Here is a 21,750-nt window from a genome sequence, read left to right as displayed (position 1 = left end):
ATGTTATTTTCTTCAAGAAAAGAATTTAATTGGACTAAAACTATCTTTTCCAGTACTTTACTAATAAATGGAAGGTTTGATATTGGTCTGTAATTTGCAAGTAGACTGTTATCCAATTTGGGTTTCTTTAATAGGGGCTTTACAACAGCTGTTTTGAAGGCATCTGGGAAGACGCCAGTTCTAAGGGATGTGTTTATAATCTCTAGCACCGGACCTGAGACACTATCAAACACTTGCTTAAAGAATGTTGTGGGTATAGGATCAATATCTGAGGTTGTGGAGTTAGATTCGCTGACAATTTTGGAAAGTTCACTAAGTGTGATACAGGTAAATGTGCTCATGGTTATGTTGCAGAATCTACTGATGTCAGTTTCGACCCCACTATTAATAATACTAGCTCTGATCAAAGTTATTTTGTTCTTGAAGAACAAAGCAAGCTCTTCACATTTAACTGCTGAGGATGGAGGTGGGGCAGGGACAGTGTTTAGCAGCTGGTCAATGGTGGAGAAAAGAACTCTGGAATTTCTGGCATTTTCTGTAATAATGTTGGAGAAATATTCTCTCCTTGCTAGACGGATGGTTTTGTTATAGGTGGTTAGTGTATCTTTGTAGATATTGTAGTGGATATTGATCTTTGTTATCCTCCATTTTCTCTCTGCTGCACGGCATTTTCTTTTCGTTTCACTAACATTTTTATTTCTCAGCCATGGGGAGGTTATGCTTGTGCACTTCTTTTTGGTTTTCAGTGGTGCAACAGAGTCTAACACAGATAATAGTGCATCATTGAGGTTCTCTACCATTTCATTCAGAGAGCAATCATGATTAGTCGGCTCATATAGAGCAAATTGTTCAGAAAATGTCATCATAGCTGTATCGTCTAAATATCTTCTATAGACTAAGAATTCTTTTTTGTTTTTTGTTAGGATAATTTCCACATTAAAAAGTATATAATGATGGTCTGAGAGGGGTAGATCAGTTATTGAAATATTATTGATATTTAGTCCAGTTGTTATCACTAGATCTAGTGTGTTTCCGTGTCGGTGTGTTGGGTCTGTTATGTGTTGAGTTAGATTGAAACTGTCAAGGAGATTTAAGAGCTCAATAGTTCTTGGGTCTGCTTTTTTATTTACTTGGATATTTAAGTCTCCGTTTAAAACTACTTTGTCATATCTAGTGACACATAGTGATAATAGTTCAGAGAATTCTTGTATGAATATTGGCGAGTGCTTGGGTGGCCGATATATAATAACAAAAAGTATTGATTCGGTTTTGAGCTCTATAGCAAGATATTCATATGATGTGAATTCACCTAGCTCAGTGATTTTGAACAACAGTTTAGAGGAGAAAATAGCTGCGACTCCTCCACCTTTTTTTGATGTCCTTGAAACTTGGTGAAAGCTGTAATCGGGCGGACACGCTTCTATCAAAGTTGCTGTTGCCGTGTCATTGTTTAGCCAGGTTTCTGTTAGACAGATGCAGTCTAAGTTGTTTTCTTTGACCAGATCATTAACTAGAAATGTTTTGTTATTTAGTGATCTAACATTTAGAAGGGCCAGTTTCATCTGTGAGGTATTAACAGGGGTAGATAAATCTGTTGGAAGAATATGGATAGTTATGTGACTTCTAACACTAGTTTCAGGTTTGTAACCATGCATTTTACCATGCCATTTTCTGTTTGTGATGATGACTGGTATGTCCAATGAAATAGCATGGTGGCTGTCCTAGCGTAGCTTTTCTTTGGGAAAGTCTCTGTCACTGAGCTGTTCCATCACAAGGGAATTCATCCGGGGGGTGCAGATCTGTTAGCTAACAGTTCCACTGCTCCTGCAGTTAGCATGTTAGCTAACAGCTCAACTCCTCCTGCAGTTAGCATGTTAGCTAACAGCTCAACTCCTCCTGCAGTTAGCATGTTAGGTAACAGCTCAACTCCTCCTGCAGTTAGCATGTTAGCTAACAGCTCCACTCCTCCTGCAGTTAGCATGTTAGCTAACAGCTCAACTTCTCCTGCAGGTAGTATGTTAGCTAACAGCGCCACTCCTCCTGCAGTTAGCATGTTAGCTAACAGCTCCACTGCTCCTGCAGTTAGCATGTTAGCTAACAGCTCAACTCCTCCTGCAGTTAGCATGTTAGCTAACAGCTCCACTCCTCCTGTAGTTAGCATGTTAGCTAACAGCTCCACTCCTCCTGCAGCTAGCATGTTAGCTAACAGCTCCACCTTTATGTGGCCTAGCGTGTGATCAGTGAGGGTTAAGTTTGCTGATGTTACACTCTTCTCCTCAGGTTATCCTCAGCCAGAGTCAAGACAAAGCCTTACGAAGGATCGGAGAGCTGAGAGAGGTGCTCTACAATCCTGTCTGGATCTGCTTGCCTGCCTCCTGCCTGGCTCTCTTCTCATCTCTACTCTCCTCTCACCTCTCCTTTCCTTTCCTCTTATCTCTCCTTTCCTCTCCCCTCATCTCTCCTTTCCTTTCCTCTTATCTCCCTTTTCCTCTCCCCTCATCTCTCCTTTCCTCTCCTCTCATCTCTTCTTTACTCTCCTCCTTTCCTCTCCTCTCATCTCTCCTTTCCTTTCCTCTTATGTCTCCTTTCCTCTCCCCTCATCTCTCCTTTCCTCTCCTCTCATCTCTCCTTTACTCTCCTCTCCTTTCCTCTCCTCTTTACTTTCCTCTCCTCTCATCTCTCCTTTCCTCTCATCTTTACATTCCTCTCATCTCTCCTTTCCTCTCCCCTCATCCCTCCTTTCCTCTCCTCATCTCTCCTTTCCTCTCCTCATCTCTCCTTTCCTCTTATATCTCATTTCCTCTCCCCTCATCTCTCCTTTCCTCTCCTCCTCTAATCTCTCCTTTCCTTTCCTCTCCTCTCATCTCTCCTTTCCTCTCCTCTCATGTCTCCTTTCTTCTCTCGTCTACTCTCATCTCTCTTGTCACCACTCATCTCATCCCCTCCCATCTCTATCCTCTTATCGCTCATCTCTCCTCTCCTTTCCTTTCTCATCTCTTTCCTGTCATCTCATCTCTCTTCTCTCATCTCTGCTCTCCTCGCTCCTCTCTCCTCTTTTCTCCTCTCTTACTTTCTCCTCTCCTCTCCTGCCTCACTTTGTACACCTGTGTTTAAATATAAACCTGTGTGTGTGTAGGAGCTTCAGATGGACCAGCAGGCTAAGAAGCACCTGCAGGATGAGTTTGATTCTGTGCTGGAGGAGAAAGATCAGATGATCACAGTTCTGCAGACACAGGTAGTGTTTGTTATTGTTGTGTGTGTTATCAAGACTGTAGACTGTGTGTTTTCTGACTGTGTGTTATCTAGACTGTGTGTGTGTAATCTAGAGTGTGTTTGTTATCTAGGATGTGTGTAATCTAGAGTGTGTTTGTTATCTAGGATGTGTGTGTAATCTAGTGTGTTTGTTATCTAGGCTGTGTGTGTAATCTAGAGTGTGTTTGTTATCTTGGATGTGTGTGTAATCTAGAGTGTGTTTGTTATCTAGGATGTGTGTGTAATCTAGAGTGTGTTTGTTATCTAGGATGTGTGTGTAATCTAGAGTGTGTTTGTTATCTAGACTGTGTGTGTGTAATCTAGAGTGTGTTTGTTATCTAGGATGTGTGTGTAATCTAGAGTGTGTTTGTTATCTAGGATGTGTGTGTAATCTAGAGTGTGTTTGTTATCTAGACTGTGTGTGTGTAATCTAGAGTGTGTTTGTTATCTAGGATGTGTGTGTAATCTAGAGTGTGTTTGTTATCTAGGATGTGTGTGTAATCTAGTGTGTTTGTTATCTAGGGTGTGTGTGTTATCTAGGATGTGTGTTTGTTATCTAGGGTGTGTGTGTAATCTAGAGTGTGTTTGTTATCTAGGATGTGTGTGTAATCTAGTGTGTTTGTTATCTAGGATGTGTGTGTAATCTAGTGTGTTTGTTATCTAGGGTGTGTGTGTTATCTAGAGTGTGTTTGTTATCTAGGATGTGTGTGTAATCTAGTGTGTTTGTTATCTAGAGTGTGTTTGTTATCTAGGATGTGTGTGTAATCTAGTGTGTTTGTTATCTAGGATGTGTGTGTAATCTAGAGTGTGTTTGTTATCTAGGATGTGTGTGTAATCTAGTGTGTTTGTTATCTAGGATGTGTGTGTAATCTAGTGTGTTTGTTATCTAGGGTGTGTGTGTTATCTAGGATGTGTGTGTGTAATCTAGAGTGTGTTTGTTATCTAGGGTGTGTGTGTGTAATCTAGAGTGTGTTTGTTATCTAGGGTGTGTGTGTGTAATCTAGAGTGTGTTTGTTATCTAGGGTGTGTGTGTAATCTAGAGTGTGTTTGTTATCTAGGGTGTGTTTGTTATCTAGGGTGTGTGTGTAATCTAGAGTGTGTTTGTTATCTAGGGTGTGTGTGTGTAATCTAGAGTGTGTTTGTTATCTAGGGTGTGTGTGTGTAATCTAGAGTGTGTTTGTTATCTAGAGTGTGTTTGTTATCTAGGGTGTGTTTGTTATCTAGGGTGTGTGTGTGTAATCTAGAGTGTGTTTGTTATCTAGGGTGTGTGTGTAATCTAGAGTGTGTTTGTTATCTAGGGTGTGTGTGTAATCTAGAGTGTGTTTGTTATCTAGGGTGTGTGTGTGTAATCTAGAGTGTGTTTGTTATCTAGGGTGTGTGTGTGTAATCTAGAGTGTGTTTGTTATCTAGAGTGTGTTTGTTATCTAGGGTGTGTGTGTGTAATCTAGAGTGTGTTTGTTATCTAGAGTGTGTTTGTTATCTAGGGTGTGTTTGTTATCTAGGGTGTGTGTGTGTGTAATCTAGAGTGTGTTTGTTATCTAGGGTGTGTGTGTGTAATCTAGAGTGTGTTTGTTATATAGAGTGTATTTGTTATCTAGGGTGTGTGTGTGTAATCTAGAGTATGTTTGTTATCTAGGGTGTGTGTGTGTAATCTAGGGTGTGTGTTATCTAGTGGGGGTTGTCTAGACTGTGTTATCTAGACTGTGTGTGTTATCTAGACTTTGTGTGTGTTTTCTGACTGTGTGTGTTTTCTGACTGTGTGTTATCTAGACTGTGTGTTATCTGACTGTGTTTTCTAGACTGTGTGTGTGTAATATAGTGTGAGTGTTATCTAGACCAGGGGTTCTCAAACTTTTCAGTCCACGACCCCTAAAATAATGGTGCCAGTGACTCGCGACCCCCGCATCCACGGAGGTGGTTTACTTATACGTGGGAGTAAAAATAGGCCCTGGATCTGATCCTGACCGGACCACCAGAACCGGCCCCCGTATACGCCACCACAGCTAACCTGTTAATGCATGAAATGCTTGATGTGATGCTAGTTCGGGAGTTCGATAGTAAATGCCAGCGCGTGTAGCGCGCAAGCCAAATTCTTTGGCCTTTATTTGAGCGCAATTTTTTTGGGGAGCTTTAGTGTAAAATAAACAGCTGTTTTTCAATTGGTAAAACCTTATCTAGTGAAGGTGATGTATTTTTATCTCTTAATTTTTCAGCCCCACCCTTACGTTTCTTAGCCTGGTTTTCCATCGTTATTCTTCTCCCGGTGCTCCTGATGGCCAGTCCGCTACTGCGGAGCTGTGCCGCGGTGGTGGATTTTCAAGTCATATTATTTTAAATTCTCGTACTATCAAGGGGTGCTGCAGCACCCTCAGCACCCCTGGTTCCCACGGCCATGGGTATTCCCTCTCCACTGAAATCCAAAACTCTGAGAACGCTGTCTTTAACGTTCGGTCGCTTGACAGTTCAACTAATGCGTCCTCCTGCTTGGATGTCAGATGGTTTGCCATACTTACAGTGAATGGAAAATCAAAAGGCTGATGGCTTTTTTATTTGCATGCATTAATTTAACTACTATTTTTAATAGTAGTGAAATAAATTCGCGACCCCCTAATAAATAGTAGGGGGTCGCGAATTAATAATTTTAAATTTGCGACCCCCACTTTGAGAACCACTGATCTAGACTGTGTGTGTTATCTTGGCTGTGTGTGTATTATCTAGACTGTGTGTGTGTGTTATCTAGACTGTGTGTGTTATATAGGCTGTGTGTGTGTTCTCTGTGTGTGTGTTATCTAGGCTGTGTGTGTGTTCTCTGTGTGTGTGTGTTATCTAGGCTATGTGTGTGTTATCTAAACACTGTGTGTGTGTGTGTTATCCTAGACCTAGGCTGTGTGTGTGTATTATCTGTATGGAGTGGTATGTGTGTGTATAAAGTGGTGTGTGTGTGTGTGTATGGATGTGTGTTTGGAAGGGGGGGAGATTTACTTAGAAAGAGAGAGATTTCGTTAAAAACATTGATTTACTGAATATTACTAATTGTTTGTATGGTGAACTCCCATCAGCTGTAACATACATACCTCCCAGCAGACATGTTACACTCAGCTGTAACATACATACCTCCCAGCAGACATTTAATATCAATAAGCTCGCATTCACTATTAAGAATAGGAAACTAAGATCACGGATACTGTCAAAATTAAAAAATAAAAGGTGATTTTAAGAGATGAGTCAACCAAAGTCCACCAAAAGTATGCTATGTGAGCTTAAACAAGTTTGTCCAATAAACTGCGCATTGTCGCTGTTTCATATAAGTCACCAACGAGACGATAACAAAATAAACTATTAATTGAAAATCAAAGCAAACTAATTATTTGCATTTGTTTTTGAGAATATCTAACAGCAAAACAATTGAACATGTTCTCACAAGATTCACTTTTCCTGAAAGGTCCATCTTGAAAACAGCAGCAATAATAAACAGCGATCGCAGTTGGTAGATAACGGATCGATCTCTCTCACTAACGGATTGCCCTCTTTCAGGCTCTCACGAGTGCTTATCCAATCACAGTACGTGTACATGTCAAGTTCAGCTTAAGACCTTCTAGCTGGCCTTGGTGTCGCAGACTCGAGATCTGATTGGCTATCGCAACTGACTGTCTCTGTTCACTTACAGTGCACGGGAGTCTGCTCTGTTGATTCTGAAGGCCTCAGGCAGATTTCATAGAACCTGACAACACAAGCTAGATGAAATATGATTGGATAAAAACTACCATAATATACAACACTGTCGGAAGCTCAACCAAGTGGATATAACATGACATGAGAAGACTATGGAGAATAATTTTTGTTATTTATGTCAGTGTATTTATTGAATGACATTAAGATGGGGGAAAATTACAAAGAAAAAATATATAACCGCAATTCTTTTTAATAATTTTATTTACATATAAATAATAATAATAACAAACAAAAAAAATCTTAATATGTTTAGGCCAGCAGAGAAGGCCTTGCTGGCCCTGAAGGCCCATCATACATATCTCACAGCCAGGGGCGGATCTAAAAAAAATATTCATGGGGTGGCAAGAGATTTTGAGGGGTGGCACCTTGTGGCGTGTTTGTGTGAGTTAAAAATAAAAATAATAAAGGCTGTGCAACATGTATGCATAGTCAGTGAACACTCTGAAATGGATTTTAGGTATATAGGTCACATGACCCAAAAGCTATTGAAGTTTGAAGATTTATTTTAAAATAACACAATAAAATAAAATAACACAATACTGGGCGTCCGAATATCTGTTGAATATCGAACTTCAAACTAACTTTACCATGGTCATATTTGTTGTTGCTTTCCCAAAGCATTCACAAGTTGACATTATTAACCTCAATTCAACAGGAAAACTAACCCTAACTCCGTTAGCCCTGCACTTTTCTAATTATTCTTAGTCATTAAAGGTCCCATGGCATGAAAATTTCACTTTGAGGTTACTTAACATTAATATGAGTTCCCCTAGCCTGCCTTTGGTCCCCCAGTGGCTAGAAATGTTAAACCAAGCCCTGGGTATTCTTCTCCGCCTTTGAGAAAATGAAAGTCCAAACGGTCCGATCTTGAACCTTTCCCCTTATGTCGTCATAAGGGGAAAGGTTACCTCCCCTTTCTCTGATTTGCCCGCCCAGAGAATTTGGCCCGCCAATGAGAAAATGATCTAAGACCATGCAAGCGCAATATTGTTTTTTCCTCGAGAGACATCATGGCTTGCAAAAGACCGAAGCATGGCAGTTAGCCCCGCCTCTCCCCTCCTCATAGCATTTAAAGCTATAGACACAGAAATGGCACGTCCTAAGGAAAGCTCATTGTGGGACAGTTCGTAGTGGCTGTAATTTAAATTCTGCAACCAAGGCTGAATTTGGGGAAAGAGACTTCAGATACAGTATTAGGGGACCACTAAGGCCAATATAAAAGCATCCAAAAACAGCATGCCATGGGACCTTTAAAAGATAATTGCTTAACACCTCATTCCTCCGGTGTGGTCTGCTGTCCGTGCCGACGATTGCTTCCTTGAGTTGAAGCCTTCTATGGTCAGTTCGCGCCTTCCTTGTGTTCAATAGGGAGTCAGGTGGTTGAGCGGTGAGGGAGTCGGGCAAGTAATCAGAAGGTCGCCGGTTCGATTCCTGGCCGTGTCAAAATGACGTTGTGTCCTTGGGCAAGGCACTTCACCCTACTTGCCTCGGGGGAATGTCCCTGTACTTACTGTAAGTCGCTCTGGATAAGAGCGTCTGATAAATGACTAAATGTAAATGCAAATGAAAGCAACTTCGGCCGGCGGTGTGGGGAGGGTGGATGGAGTCGTTTCGTGCTGCATTTACTTGCATTCGGATATTAGAAATTCGCTCTCGCAAATGTCCGATGAGCCACAACTTTTCTATGTTTTCAAAGCTGCCAACTGGGGTGGCAGCTGGGATGGCAAGGCTATTTTAGGGTGGCTGTTGCCACCCCATGCCACCCCGGTAGATCCGCCCCTGCTCGCAGCAGACATGTTACAGACGTGTTACATTCAGCTGTAACACACACACCCCCCAGCAGACATGTTACATTCAGCTGCTTTAAATATAAAATGTAGAACATAAAATGTAGAAAATGTACAATGCAATAACAATGCAAAATGCTACACCTAAACCCACCACTAGGTGTCACTATTAACACATGTTTAAATGGGTCATAGAATGATTTTATAGGGTACTTCACACTGTTCCTTAAGGTCTATGAATAGGGTATGTAACATTGGTTGGGCTGAAAATGGCCCGGGTGCTGTTCTATGCACCCTAATGCAACCCTGTGAAATAACCCTAGAATGAAACAAGAGGTTTTCTCAGTTTTATGGTATGCTCATGAATATTTAGATGAGCTGCGCGCTGATTGGTTGTTTTACAACGAGTGAAGCTGTGGAGCAAAGACGCAACATATCCAAACATGCATCGTGAATTGTAGATTTACATGACAACACAGGTTATTTATTCGAATGAAACACAGTCAGGAAAATGAAATAACGTTAGCCCCATTGCCAATAAACTAAATCATCACACATTCTACCTATGCTAGATTCAGGATACATTAGCATTGCTAATAACTGTTAACGACAAAATCATACTTACAGCTTGCGGTTGTGATGACCATACGGTCGGATGTGTATGTAAATTTTGAGCTGTGACAAAGGTACAGACCAGAGCCAAATGGGGTGGAACCATCGAGTTGCCGTCAACTCGTGGATTTTTGGAAACCGCCCGTTTTACAGCGGCAGTTTCAAATAGTGAGATTTGCATAGGAATGAGGTGTCAATGGGACTTGAGGTTCTCTTTATGTCCATGTTACCCACCCAACTGTCGTTGTTCAACTATGACAAGGTAAACTCGGTTTTTGCATTCTATGACCCCTTTAAATAATACATCTTAATTCAAATGCTTAGAGGGCAGAACAAATATGTATGTATGTATATATCAAATCAAATGGATTTTTGTCTGTATGTCGTACTGTGTGGACCCCAGGAAGAGTGTTGGATGTTGTCATGGTGTCCTGAAACAGTCCTCCATCCTGACCTAACGTGTGGTTCCTCATGGCAGGTGGCCCTGATGAAGAAGCGCCTGAAGGGGGCTGCTGGAGGAGCCATGACCCAGGACAGTGAGCCGTCCCTGGGCCAGGAGACTGCAGACCCTACCTCCCCCCAGAGCCCCTCCAGAGACCCTGCAGCAGACTCAGGGGCCAGTGATGGTGAGATCGGTGTTGTGTGTGTAACCGTGGTGTGTGTGTAACCGTGGTGTGTGGGTGGAACCGTGGTTTGTGTGGGTGGAACCGTGGTGTGTGGGTGGAACCGTGGTGTGTGTGTGGAACCGTGGTGTGTGGGTGGAACCGTGGTGAGTGTGTGGAACCGTGGTGTGTGGGTGGAACCGTGGTGAATGTGTGGAACCGTGGTGTTTGACTGTGGTGTGTGTGTAACTGTGGTGTGTGTGTGTGTGTGTAACTGTGGCGAGTGTGTGTGACCGTGGTGTTTTGACTGGTGTTAACGTCCCGTCCAGCAGGGGGCGATGGGGGTCCAGGCCAGACCTTGCAGGCGCTGCAGAAGAGGGTGAAGAGGCAGGAGAACATCCTCCAGAGGTGCTGTTGCCTCGTTTTAAAATCTCCTTGTTTTAAAATCACCTTGTTTTTTCTTTTGTGTGTATACCATCTCCTGTGTGTGTGTGTGTGTAACCTGTCTTGTGTGAATGTCTGTGTGTGTAACCTGTTCTGTGTGTGTGTGCAGGTGTAAGGAAGTGTTGAGGACCCATCAGGAGCGCAGCGCTCAACTGGGCAGTGAGAACGAGGCTCTGCAGCAGCAGCTGCAGGAGAGGCTGCAGGAGCTGGAGAAGACCAAGGTAGGTCCTGTTGGGTCACCGTGTGGTCAGGTGTGTCACCCTGTGGTCAGGTGTGTAACCCTGTGGTCAGGTGTGTCACCGTGTGGTCAGGTGTGTCACCGTGTGGTCAGGTGTGTCACCGTGTGGTCAGGTGTGTAACCCTGTGGTAGTGTTGGGTGTGTCACCGTGTGGTCAGGTGTGTCACCGTGTGGTCAGGTGTGTCACCGTGTGGTCAGGTGTGTCACCGTGTGGTCAGGTGTGTCACCGTGTGGTCAGGTGTGTAACCCTGTGGTAGTGTTGGGTGTGTCACCGTGTGGTCAGGTGTGTCACCGTGTGGTCAGGTGTGTCACCGTGTGGTCAGGTGTGTAACCCTGTGGTCAGGTGTGTAACCGTGTGGTCAGGTGTGTAACCCTGTGGTCAGGTGTGTAACCGTGTGGTAGTGTTGGGTGTGTCACCGTGTGGTCAGGTGTGTAACCGTGTGGTCAGGTGTGTAACCGTGTGGTAGTGTTGGGTGTGTCACCGTGTGGTCAGGTGTGTAACCGTGTGGTAGTGTTGGGTGTGTCACCGTGTGGTCAGGTGTGTAACCCTGTGGTCAGGTGTGTAACCCTGTGGTCAGGTGTGTAACCGTGTGGTCAGGTGTGTAACCGTGTGGTCAGGTGTGTAACCCTGTGGTCAGGTGTGTAACCGTGTGGTAGTGTTGGGTGTGTAACCCTGTGGTCAGGTGTGTAACCGTGTGGTAGTGTTGGGTGTGTAACCCTGTGGTCAGGTGTGTAACCGTGTGGTAGTGTTGGGTGTGTCACCGTGTGGTCAGGTGTGTAACCGTGTGGTAGTGTTGGGTGTGTCACCGTGTGGTCAGGTGTGGTAGTGTTGGGTGTGTCACCGTGTGGTCAGGTGTGTAACCGTGTGGTAGTGTTGGGTGTGTAACCGTGTGGTCAGGTGTGTAACCGTGTGGTAAGGTGTGTAACCGTGTGTTCAGGTGTGTAACCGTGTGGTCAGCTGTGTAACCGTGTGGTAGTGTTGGGTGTGTAACCGTGTGGTAGTGTTGGGTGTGTAACCGTGTGGTCAGGTGTGTAACCGTGTGGTAAGGTGTGTAACCGTGTGTTCAGGTGTGTAACCGTGTTGTCAGGTGTGTAACCGTGTGGTAGTGTTGGGTGTTTACATTTTAGTCATTTAGCAGACACTCTTATCCAGAGCACCTTACAGTAAGTACAGGGACATTCCCCCGAGGCAAGTAGGGTGAAGTGCCTTGCCCAAGGACACAACGTCATTTGACATGGCCGGGAATTGAACTAGCGACCTTCTGATTACTAGCCCGATTCTCTAACTGCTCAGCCACCTGACTCCCTTTAACCGTGTGGTCAGGTGTGTAACAGTGTGGTCAGGTGTGTGGTAGTGTTGCGTGTGCAGTGTTTCCCCAACCATTGTTTTGGAGGGGCGGCCCGCCCCCCATTGTTGCTAGTCCACAAATGCTCTAATAAATGCACAGAATAGCTTCATCTTCTCCTGCTAGGCTACCTGTTTGCGCTGCCAGGTATGTCACACTGCCTTGCGGGGCCTGTCACATGACTTCCATTGAAAATTAATGGGAGGCAACATTTTAGTCTACCCCCCCATGAAAAGAATCCTTGGAAAAACACTGTCACTGGTGCCACTGCAGTTTGTCACAACACAATGCAGCCTTGTCTGGAATAGGAAGAGGTTTGGGTGGAGCTGTGTGTGTGTTTAGCTGTGTGTGGGAGAGTGTGTGGATGGAACTGGGTGTATGTGTGTACATTTGTGTGTTTGTCTGTGTCTTTGTGTGTAGGTGCGTGTGTGTGTGTGTGTGTGTGTGTGTGTGCGTGTGTGCGTGCGTGTGGATGAAGCTTGGTGTCTGGGAACCCGATTTTTCCTGTGACAGGAAGAGCAGAGGGTTAGAGCAGAGGTTAACAGCCTCGCTAAATAGCGTGGAAGCTCCTTGCCCTACTCATCCTCTCTCGCTCTCTCTCTCTCTCCCTCTATCTCTTCTCTCTCTCTCTCTCCCTCTATCTCTTCTCTCTCTTCTCTCTCTCTCTCTCTCGCTCTCTCTCTCTCTCTCTCTCTCTCTCTCTCTTCTCTCTCTCACAAAGACACAGATGCACACACCATACGCACATACACACACATAGAAACACATACATCCTTCACACCAGTGTACCTGTGGTGATATCTGTTTAACCCTTGTGCTGCCTTCGGGTCACATGACCCAAAGGTTCATAACGAACCATCGTTGTGTTTACCCAGTTTTACCCAATACAAAAACAAATAAAAATAATTTTCTTTTAACCTTTGCAATGTGGGGGGTCTGCGACAGCCCAACGGTTAAAAGAAAATGCTTCACTTTGTTTTTGTATGAGGTAAATTTGTCGCAATACGACGGTGGGTCACACGGCTGATGGGTCAGAATGACCCGAAGATAACACAAGGGTTAAACAAAAGAACCGGGAATAATATTTGATTGGATCTATAATCATTCAACACTTCTTGCATGTTATGAATTGTATTCTGCTAAATAATTAGGTGAACATCTCATAACTGTCAATATGATAATGGCCCCTGTCATTGTCAATAACAATCAGTGCAATTACCACACCTGGAAGTGTTTCTAACCCTATTAATATTAATTTGTGTCAGTGAACATTTATAGGCAATTATAGGTGGGACAAGATGCTCACGCACGTGGACTTAGTTTCCAGTGAGTTAAAGAGAAAACGCGTTTGCATTGTTTTATAAATCAGAATATTTTTGTGCGCACGCACATCCCACTCCTGAATAAATCACAAAGTGCACCTGCGCGAGCGTCTTGTCCCACGCACTTTCTGTGTTTCGTTTGTTGGCATAGTTTTCACGTGAATTCTACGCACAGTTTTATAATTGAGGCCCCTGGCCCCTGCAGGGTCTCTTTGTGTGGATTACAGGGATGGAAATTACATTTTTTGTCCACCGGCCCCTGTGGCAGGTGGATTTCAAAATCTACCAGATCTACCAGCCACTCAATGTTTTTACCAGCCACTTTCTTGTTTTTAACCGACAATGTGTAACTGCATGTGAAAATGAAAACTACAAGATCTACAATACTTAAGCAGTTCATTTAATCTCAGTCTCAATGAAACACTGACACTTTCTCTTTTATACATACACAAACAACAAACTGATATACATTTCATTAAATGAGTAGGGCAGATTAAACAACAAACTAACATTCCTCCACCCATCCTCCCCACTCCCAGTACAGTTTACTCCTGCTCATCAGAATCAGATTGTGAAGTTTCTGAGGTGCTTTCCTGAGCGTTCTTCTTCCACGACAGGGCGAACATGAAGGGGCTTATTTTCCCGATAATGACAACGGCGTTCTATACATTGTCCCGCTTATTACACGGCTACTTGCCAAACAAAAAACTTAACACAGTGTGTCTTATTACAATTTATATGTTACCATTTGTAGTGTTGATCAGCAGAGAAATAGTTCGCCAAAGACGTTGAACTTCATAGACGTTGAACATTCTTTAGGCTTCAAATCAGCGTGCTACGAAAGACGTGAATCCGCCACTTCTCTTGACAGCGGTCAGTTATACATAGCAACGGTCTGTTATCGAAAAATAATTGACCGCAGAACGTTGGGAAGCCCCATTCAAGTGAATGGGGCTTTCTACAGCATTAACAACAGCCGTGTAATAATTTTATTTACCCGCCACGGTGGCCGGTAAGTGAAGCGAGTTTACCCGCCACAACACAAAATCACCTGCATTTGGCTGGTGGCGGGTGCTAATTTCCATCCCTGGTGGATTAGTGTGGGGCTGGCTTGGTCAGTGTGTTGTTCAGTGTGGGCCCATGTGGGTCCATGTGGTCAGTGTGGGTCCGTGTGGAGCTGTGTGGGTCCATGTGGAGCTGTGTGGAGCTGTGTGGGGCTGTGTGGAGCTGTGTGGGGCTGTGTGGGGCTGTGTGGAGCTGTGTGGGGCTTTGTGGGGCTGTGTGGGTCCATGTGGAGCTGTATGGGTCCGTGTGGAGCTGTGTGGGTCTGTGTGGGGCTGTGTGGAGCTGTGTGGGGCTGTGTGGAGCTGTGTGGAGCTGTGTGGAGCTGTGTGGAGCTGTGTGGGGCTGTGTGGAATCACCGTGTGGGTCCATGTGGGGCCATGTGGGTCCATGTGGAGCTGTGTGGGTCCTCGTGGGGCTGTGTGGGTCAGTGTGGGTCCATGTGGGCCAGTGTGGGGCTGTGTGGAGCTGTGTGGGTCCATGTGTGGGTCCATGTGTGGGGCTGTGTGGAGCTGGCTGGAGCTGTGTGGGTCCTTGTGGGGCTGTGTGGGTCCATGTGGAGCTGTGTGGGGCTGTGTGGGTCCGTGTGGGTCCGTGTGGGTCCGTGTGGGTCCGTGTGGGTCCGTGTGGGTCCGTGTGGGTCCGTGTGGGTCTGTGTGGGGCTGTGTGGGTCCATGTGGGGCTGTGAGTCCATGTGGGTCCGTGTGGGGCTCTGTGGGTCCATGTGGGTCCGTGTGGAGCCGTGTGGAGCCGTGTGGGTCCGTGTGGAGCCGTGTGGGTCTGTGTGGGGCTCTGTGGGTCCATGTGGGTCAGTGTGGGTCCGTGTGGGTCAGTGTGGGTCAGTGTGGGGCTGTGTGGGTCAGTGTGGGTCAGTGTGGGTCAGTGTGGGTCAGTGTGGGTCAGTGTGGGGCTGTGTGGGTCCATGTGGGTCCATGTGGGTCCATGTGGGTCAGTGTTGGTCCATGTGGGTCAGTGTGGGTCCATGTGGGTCAGTGTGGGGCTGTGTGGGTCCATGTGGGTCAGTGTTGGTCCATGTGGGTCAGTGTGGGTCCGTGTGGGTCCATGTGGAGCTGTGTGGGTCCATGTGGGTCCATGTGGGTCAGTGTGGGTCCGTGTGGGTCCATGTGGGTCCATGTGGGTCAGTGTGGGTCCATGTGGGTCAGTGTGGGTCCATGTGGGTCAGTGTGGGTCCGTGTGGGTCCGTGTGGAGCCGTGTGGGGTTGTGTGGGTCCGTGTGGGTCTGTGTGGGTCTGTGTGGGTCCATGTGGGGCTGTGTGGGTCCATGTGGGTCCATGTGGGTCAGTGTGGGTCCGTGTGGGTCCGTGTGGAGCCGTGTGGGTCAGTGTGGGTCAGTGTGGGTCAATGTGGGTCCATGTGGGTCCATGTGGGTCCATGTGGGTCCATGTGGGTCCGTGTGGGTCAGTGTGGGTCCATGTGGGTCAGTGTGGGTCAGTGTGGGGCTGTGTGGAGCTGGCTGGAGCTGTGTGGCTGGAGCTGTTCTCCACAGCGAGATGCGACTTGATTTTGGTGGGAAGCAGGAATATGACCCAGGAGCTCAAACGGATGAACCTGGGGGGAGGGGGGGGTGGTGTTAGAGGACAAGTAAGGAAGAAAGGGAGGGAATGAGGGGGTTAGGAGGAGGGAGGGGGAAGCTCTGTGTATGTGTCCATCCACTAGTACAGGTTCAATCCTAACCCTGTCTTGAGCCTGGAGACAGACAGGGTCTGATTCCATGGTTCTACTGACAGATAACCCTCTCTCTCTGCTTCTTCCCTGCCTGCCTGCCTGCAGGAGCTCCACACCACAGAGAAGACCAAGCTGATCACTCAGCTGCGTGATGCCAAGAACCTGATAGAACAACTGGAGCAGGACAAGGTGAGACCTGCACACACACACACACAGAAACACACACACTCACATAGAAACACACACACCATACACACTTACTTACACACCAGTGGACCTGTGGTGCTCTGAGACGATGATTCAGGTACAGCTGCTTAGAATTTGCGTGTGTATGTGTATATATATTTGGGGTTAAAACAGTGGGGAGAACAAATATTTGATACACTGCCGATTTTGCAGGTTTTCCCACTTACAAAGCATGTAGAAGTCTGTAATTTTTGTCATAGGTACTCTTCAACTGTGAGTGAAGGAATCTAAAACAAAAATCCAGAAAATCACATTGTATCATTTTTAAGTAATTAATTTGCATTTTATTGCATGACATAAGTATTTGATACCACAGAAAAGCAGACCATAATATTTGGTACAGAAACCTTTGTTTTACAGAGATCATACGTTTCCTGTAGTTCTGGGTCTGGAGACTGGCTAGGCCACTCCAGGACCTTGAGATGCTTCTTACGGAGCCAGTCCTTAGTTGCCCTGGCTGTGTGTTTCGGGTCGTTGTCATGCTGGAAGACCCAGCCACGACTCATCTTTAATGCTCTTACTGAGGGAAGGAGGTTGTTGGCCAAGATCTGGCGATACATGGCCCCATCCATCCTCCCCTCAATACGGTGCAGTCGTCCTGAAAAGCACCCCAAAGAATGATGTTTCCACCTCCATGTTCACGGTTGGGATGGTGTAGAATGATGTTTCCACCTCCATGTTCACGGTTGGGATGGTGTAGAATGATGTTTCCACCTCCATGTTCACGGTTGGGATGGTGTAGAATGATGTTTCCACCTCCATGTTCACGGTTGGGATGGTGTAGAATGATGTTTCCACCTCCATGTTCACGGTTGGGATGGTGTAGAATGATGTTTCCACCTCCATGTTCACGGTTGGGATGGTGTAGAATGATGTTTCCACCTCCATGTTCACGGTTGGGATGGTGTAGAATGATGTTTCCACCTCCATGTTCACGGTTGGGATGGTGTAGAATGATGTTTCCACCTCCATGTTCACGGTTGGGATGGTGTAGAATGATGTTTCCACCTCCATGTTCACGGTTGGGATGGTGTAGAATGATGTTTCCACCTCCATGTTCACGGTTGGGATGGTGTAGAATGATGTTTCCACCTCCATGTTCACGGTTGGGATGGTGTAGAATGATGTTTCCACCTCCATGTTCACGGTTGGGATGGTGTAGAATGATGTTTCCACCTCCATGTTCACGGTTGGGATGGTGTAGAATGATGTTTCCACCTCCATGTTCACGGTTGGGATGGTGTAGAATGATGTTTCCACCTCCATGTTCACGGTTGGGATGGTGTAGAATGATGTTTCCACCTCCATGTTCACGGTTGGGATGGTGTAGAATGATGTTTCCACCTCCATGTTCACGGTTGGGATGGTGTAGAATGATGTTTCCACCTCCATGTTCACGGTTGGGATGGTGTAGAATGATGTTTCCACCTCCATGTTCACGGTTGGGATGGTGTAGAATGATGTTTCCACCTCCATGTTCACGGTTGGGATGGTGTAGAATGATGTTTCCACCTCCATGTTCACGGTTGGGATGGTGTAGAATGATGTTTCCACCTCCATGTTCACGGTTGGGATGGTGTAGAATGATGTTTCCACCTCCATGTTCACGGTTGGGATGGTGTAGAATGATGTTTCCACCTCCATGTTCACGGTTGGGATGGTGTAGAATGATGTTTCCACCTCCATGTTCACGGTTGGGATGGTGTAGAATGATGTTTCCACCTCCATGTTCACGGTTGGGATGGTGTAGAATGATGTTTCCACCTCCATGTTCACGGTTGGGATGGTGTAGAATGATGTTTCCACCTCCATGTTCACGGTTGGGATGGTGTAGAATGATGTTTCCACCTCCATGTTCACGGTTGGGATGGTGTAGAATGATGTTTCCACCTCCATGTTCACGGTTGGGATGGTGTAGAATGATGTTTCCACCTCCATGTTCACGGTTGGGATGGTGTAGAATGATGTTTCCACCTCCATGTTCACGGTTGGGATGGTGTAGAATGATGTTTCCACCTCCATGTTCACGGTTGGGATGGTGTAGAATGATGTTTCCACCTCCATGTTCACGGTTGGGATGGTGTAGAATGATGTTTCCACCTCCATGTTCACGGTTGGGATGGTGTAGAATGATGTTTCCACCTCCATGTTCACGGTTGGGATGGTGTAGAATGATGTTTCCACCTCCATGTTCACGGTTGGGATGGTGTAGAATGATGTTTCCACCTCCATGTTCACGGTTGGGATGGTGTAGAATGATGTTTCCACCTCCATGTTCACGGTTGGGATGGTGTAGAATGATGTTTCCACCTCCATGTTCACGGTTGGGATGGTGTAGAATGATGTTTCCACCTCCATGTTCACGGTTGGGATGGTGTAGAATGATGTTTCCACCTCCATGTTCACGGTTGGGATGGTGTAGAATGATGTTTCCACCTCCATGTTCACGGTTGGGATGGTGTAGAATGATGTTTCCACCTCCATGTTCACGGTTGGGATGGTGTAGAATGATGTTTCCACCTCCATGTTCACGGTTGGGATGGTGTAGAATGATGTTTCCACCTCCATGTTCACGGTTGGGATGGTGTAGAATGATGTTTCCACCTCCATGTTCACGGTTGGGATGGTGTAGAATGATGTTTCCACCTCCATGTTCACGGTTGGGATGGTGTAGAATGATGTTTCCACCTCCATGTTCACGGTTGGGATGGTGTAGAATGATGTTTCCACCTCCATGTTCACGGTTGGGATGGTGTAGAATGATGTTTCCACCTCCATGTTCACGGTTGGGATGGTGTAGAATGATGTTTCCACCTCCATGTTCACGGTTGGGATGGTGTAGAATGATGTTTCCACCTCCATGTTCACGGTTGGGATGGTGTAGAATGATGTTTCCACCTCCATGTTCACGGTTGGGATGGTGTAGAATGATGTTTCCACCTCCATGTTCACGGTTGGGATGGTGTAGAATGATGTTTCCACCTCCATGTTCACGGTTGGGATGGTGTAGAATGATGTTTCCACCTCCATGTTCACGGTTGGGATGGTGTAGAATGATGTTTCCACCTCCATGTTCACGGTTGGGATGGTGTAGAATGATGTTTCCACCTCCATGCTTCAGGGTGTTCTTGGGGTTGGGCTTCTTCTTCCTCCAAACACGGCGAGTGGAGTTTAGACCAAAAAGCTCTATTTTTGTCTCATCAGACCACATGACCTTCTCCCATTCCTCCTCTGGATCATCCAGATGGTCATTGGCAAACTTCAGATGGGACATGCGCTGGCTTGAGCAGGGGGACCTTGCGTGCGCTGCAGGATTTTAATCCATGACGGCGTAGTGTGTTACTAATGTTTTCTTTGAGACTGTGGTCCCAGCTCTCTTCAGGTCATTGACCAGGTCCTGCCGTGTAGTTCTTGGCTGATCCCTCACCTTCCTCATGATCATTGATGCCCCACGAGGTGAGATCTTGTGTGGAGCCCCAGACCGAGGGAGATTGACCGTCATCTTGAACTTCTTCCATTTTCTAATTATTGCGCCAACTCTTGTTGCCTTCTCACCAAGCTGCTTGCCTATTGTCCTGTAGCCCATCCAAGCCTTGTGTAGGTCTACAATTGTATCCCTGATGTCTTTACACAGATCTCTGGGCTTGGCCATTGTGGAGAGGTTGGAGTCTGTTTGATTGAGTGTGTGGACAGGTGTCTGTTATACAGGTAACGGGTTCAAACAGGTGCAGTTAATACAGGTAATGAGTGGAGAACAGACGGGCTTCTTAAAGAGAAACTAACAGGTCTATGAGAGCCGGAATTTTTATTGGTTGGTTGGTGATCAAATACTTATGTCATGCAATAAAATGCAAATGAATTACTTAAAAATGATACAATGTGATTTTCTGGATTTTTGTTTTAGATTCCTTCACTCACAGTTGAAGAGTACCTATGATACAAAATTACACACTTCTACATGCTTTGTAAGTGGGAAAACCTGCTAAATCGGCAGTGTATCAAATACTTGTTCTCCCCATTGTATATATATATTTGGGGTGTGTGTATATATATATATGGGGTGTGTGAGTATAGCCCGGTCCTAACCAGACCCTCGTACATTTCATTTGTTCAGAGGGTCTGGGATCGCTCCATTGACAAGCGTTAACTTCCTTTAAGGCGGGTACTCTGTTGAAGTTTAAAACTATTGGATCTGCCCAGAGCCACTCTGGATCTGCCATAACCAATCGCTAGCTTTCGCCTTAGCCAACTCTTTCACCACTAATGGAGCTAGCTGGAAAATCAAACTTTTCCCGAACCCCGTGGGGAGGAGGGCCACAACATCATGGCCACCAACAAAACTCAGCAAAGATTGTTCTTGCTCCAGCTTTAACTTCTGGATATTCGGCAGCGTTGCCACAAGGGAGCCGAACGGTTTTGCTTGCATCTTTCTCCGCCGCCATTACTGAACTACAACTCAAACTAGCGCATGCCATCAACGTCATCGTTCTCAGCCACTCCCTCTGTTCACTGATTGGACCACCAAAAAAACGACTAATATAGTATGAAAACATTAGATATTTCACAAAAACTTAAGCGTGATCATCGTACTGTGAAGAGATTTGTGGCTGATTCAGAGCACAGACGGATTAAAGGCATAAGGAGGAAGGTTTCTGCTAGACAAATTCATCGGATTGAGAGAGCAGCGGCTAAAATTCCATTACAAAGCAGCAAACAGGTATTTGAAGCTGCAGGTGCCTCTGGAGTCCCGCGAGCCTCAAGGTGTAGGATCCTCCAGAGGCTTGCAGTTGTGCATAAACTTACTGTTGTGGCAATTGCTTCACTCGTCCTATTTTCCTTAGTCAACATTTCGAGCAGGGTTGTGACTCGTAGATAAATAAGCAATCGCGGAGATCCTTATGTTTCGTTCAAAATAATGCAAGATTTATTTTGTCAAAAGAAAAAATACTAAATTCTCTGTGGTTGACTTTCAAATAAACTTAAACTGTTCCTAATAAATGATAACACTGTGTATACGCTACGGTCACGAAACTGTTTTCTGTCCAACTCTTGCTCAAACAAAAATAACTCCCAAGCTTTCACCCGACCCTCTTTATACCTGCGAAGGAGGAGGAGCCGAGGATGCCATATTCTAGTAATTAATTTAAGTTATTTCTCCAGATTTAAAGTCCAATATTTAATCTAACAATTCAGAAAGGAATAGAAAAATAAATGTAATACAGATCATCTTGTTTGGCTTTACAATGAAGTAAATAAATACCAACAGACTGATTATGACTGATTAACACCTATTATTCGGCCACCCCTAACCAATGCTCACATGCAGAAATGGTTGCAGTGGGCCTAGAAATACATGAGACAAATTTTCAAACAGTCTTGTTTACTGATAATTGCTGTGCAATCCTGGATGGTCCAGATGGA

General features: G+C 45.5%; 1 protein-coding gene across 1 annotated transcript in view; it reads left to right on the top strand.

Annotated features, from left to right (window-relative positions):
• The window catches only part of golga4 (golgin A4), a 65,550-nt gene that overhangs the window by 20,202 nt on the left and 23,598 nt on the right, over positions 1-21,750 (top strand). Inside the window, exons 7-12 of the mRNA XM_062464471.1 lie at positions 2,281-2,337; positions 3,137-3,235; positions 9,862-10,009; positions 10,315-10,393; positions 10,539-10,650; positions 16,189-16,272. Coding sequence (XP_062320455.1) covers positions 2,281-2,337; positions 3,137-3,235; positions 9,862-10,009; positions 10,315-10,393; positions 10,539-10,650; positions 16,189-16,272 — 579 coding nt within the window. The remainder of the gene's footprint in view (positions 1-2,280; positions 2,338-3,136; positions 3,236-9,861; positions 10,010-10,314; positions 10,394-10,538; positions 10,651-16,188; positions 16,273-21,750) is intronic.

The sequence above is a fragment of the Osmerus eperlanus genome, chromosome 6 (genome assembly GCF_963692335.1).
Source record: "Osmerus eperlanus chromosome 6, fOsmEpe2.1, whole genome shotgun sequence".
Lineage (NCBI taxonomy): Eukaryota > Metazoa > Chordata > Actinopteri > Osmeriformes > Osmeridae > Osmerus > Osmerus eperlanus.
This window is presented reverse-complemented; position numbering and strand designations above follow the sequence as displayed.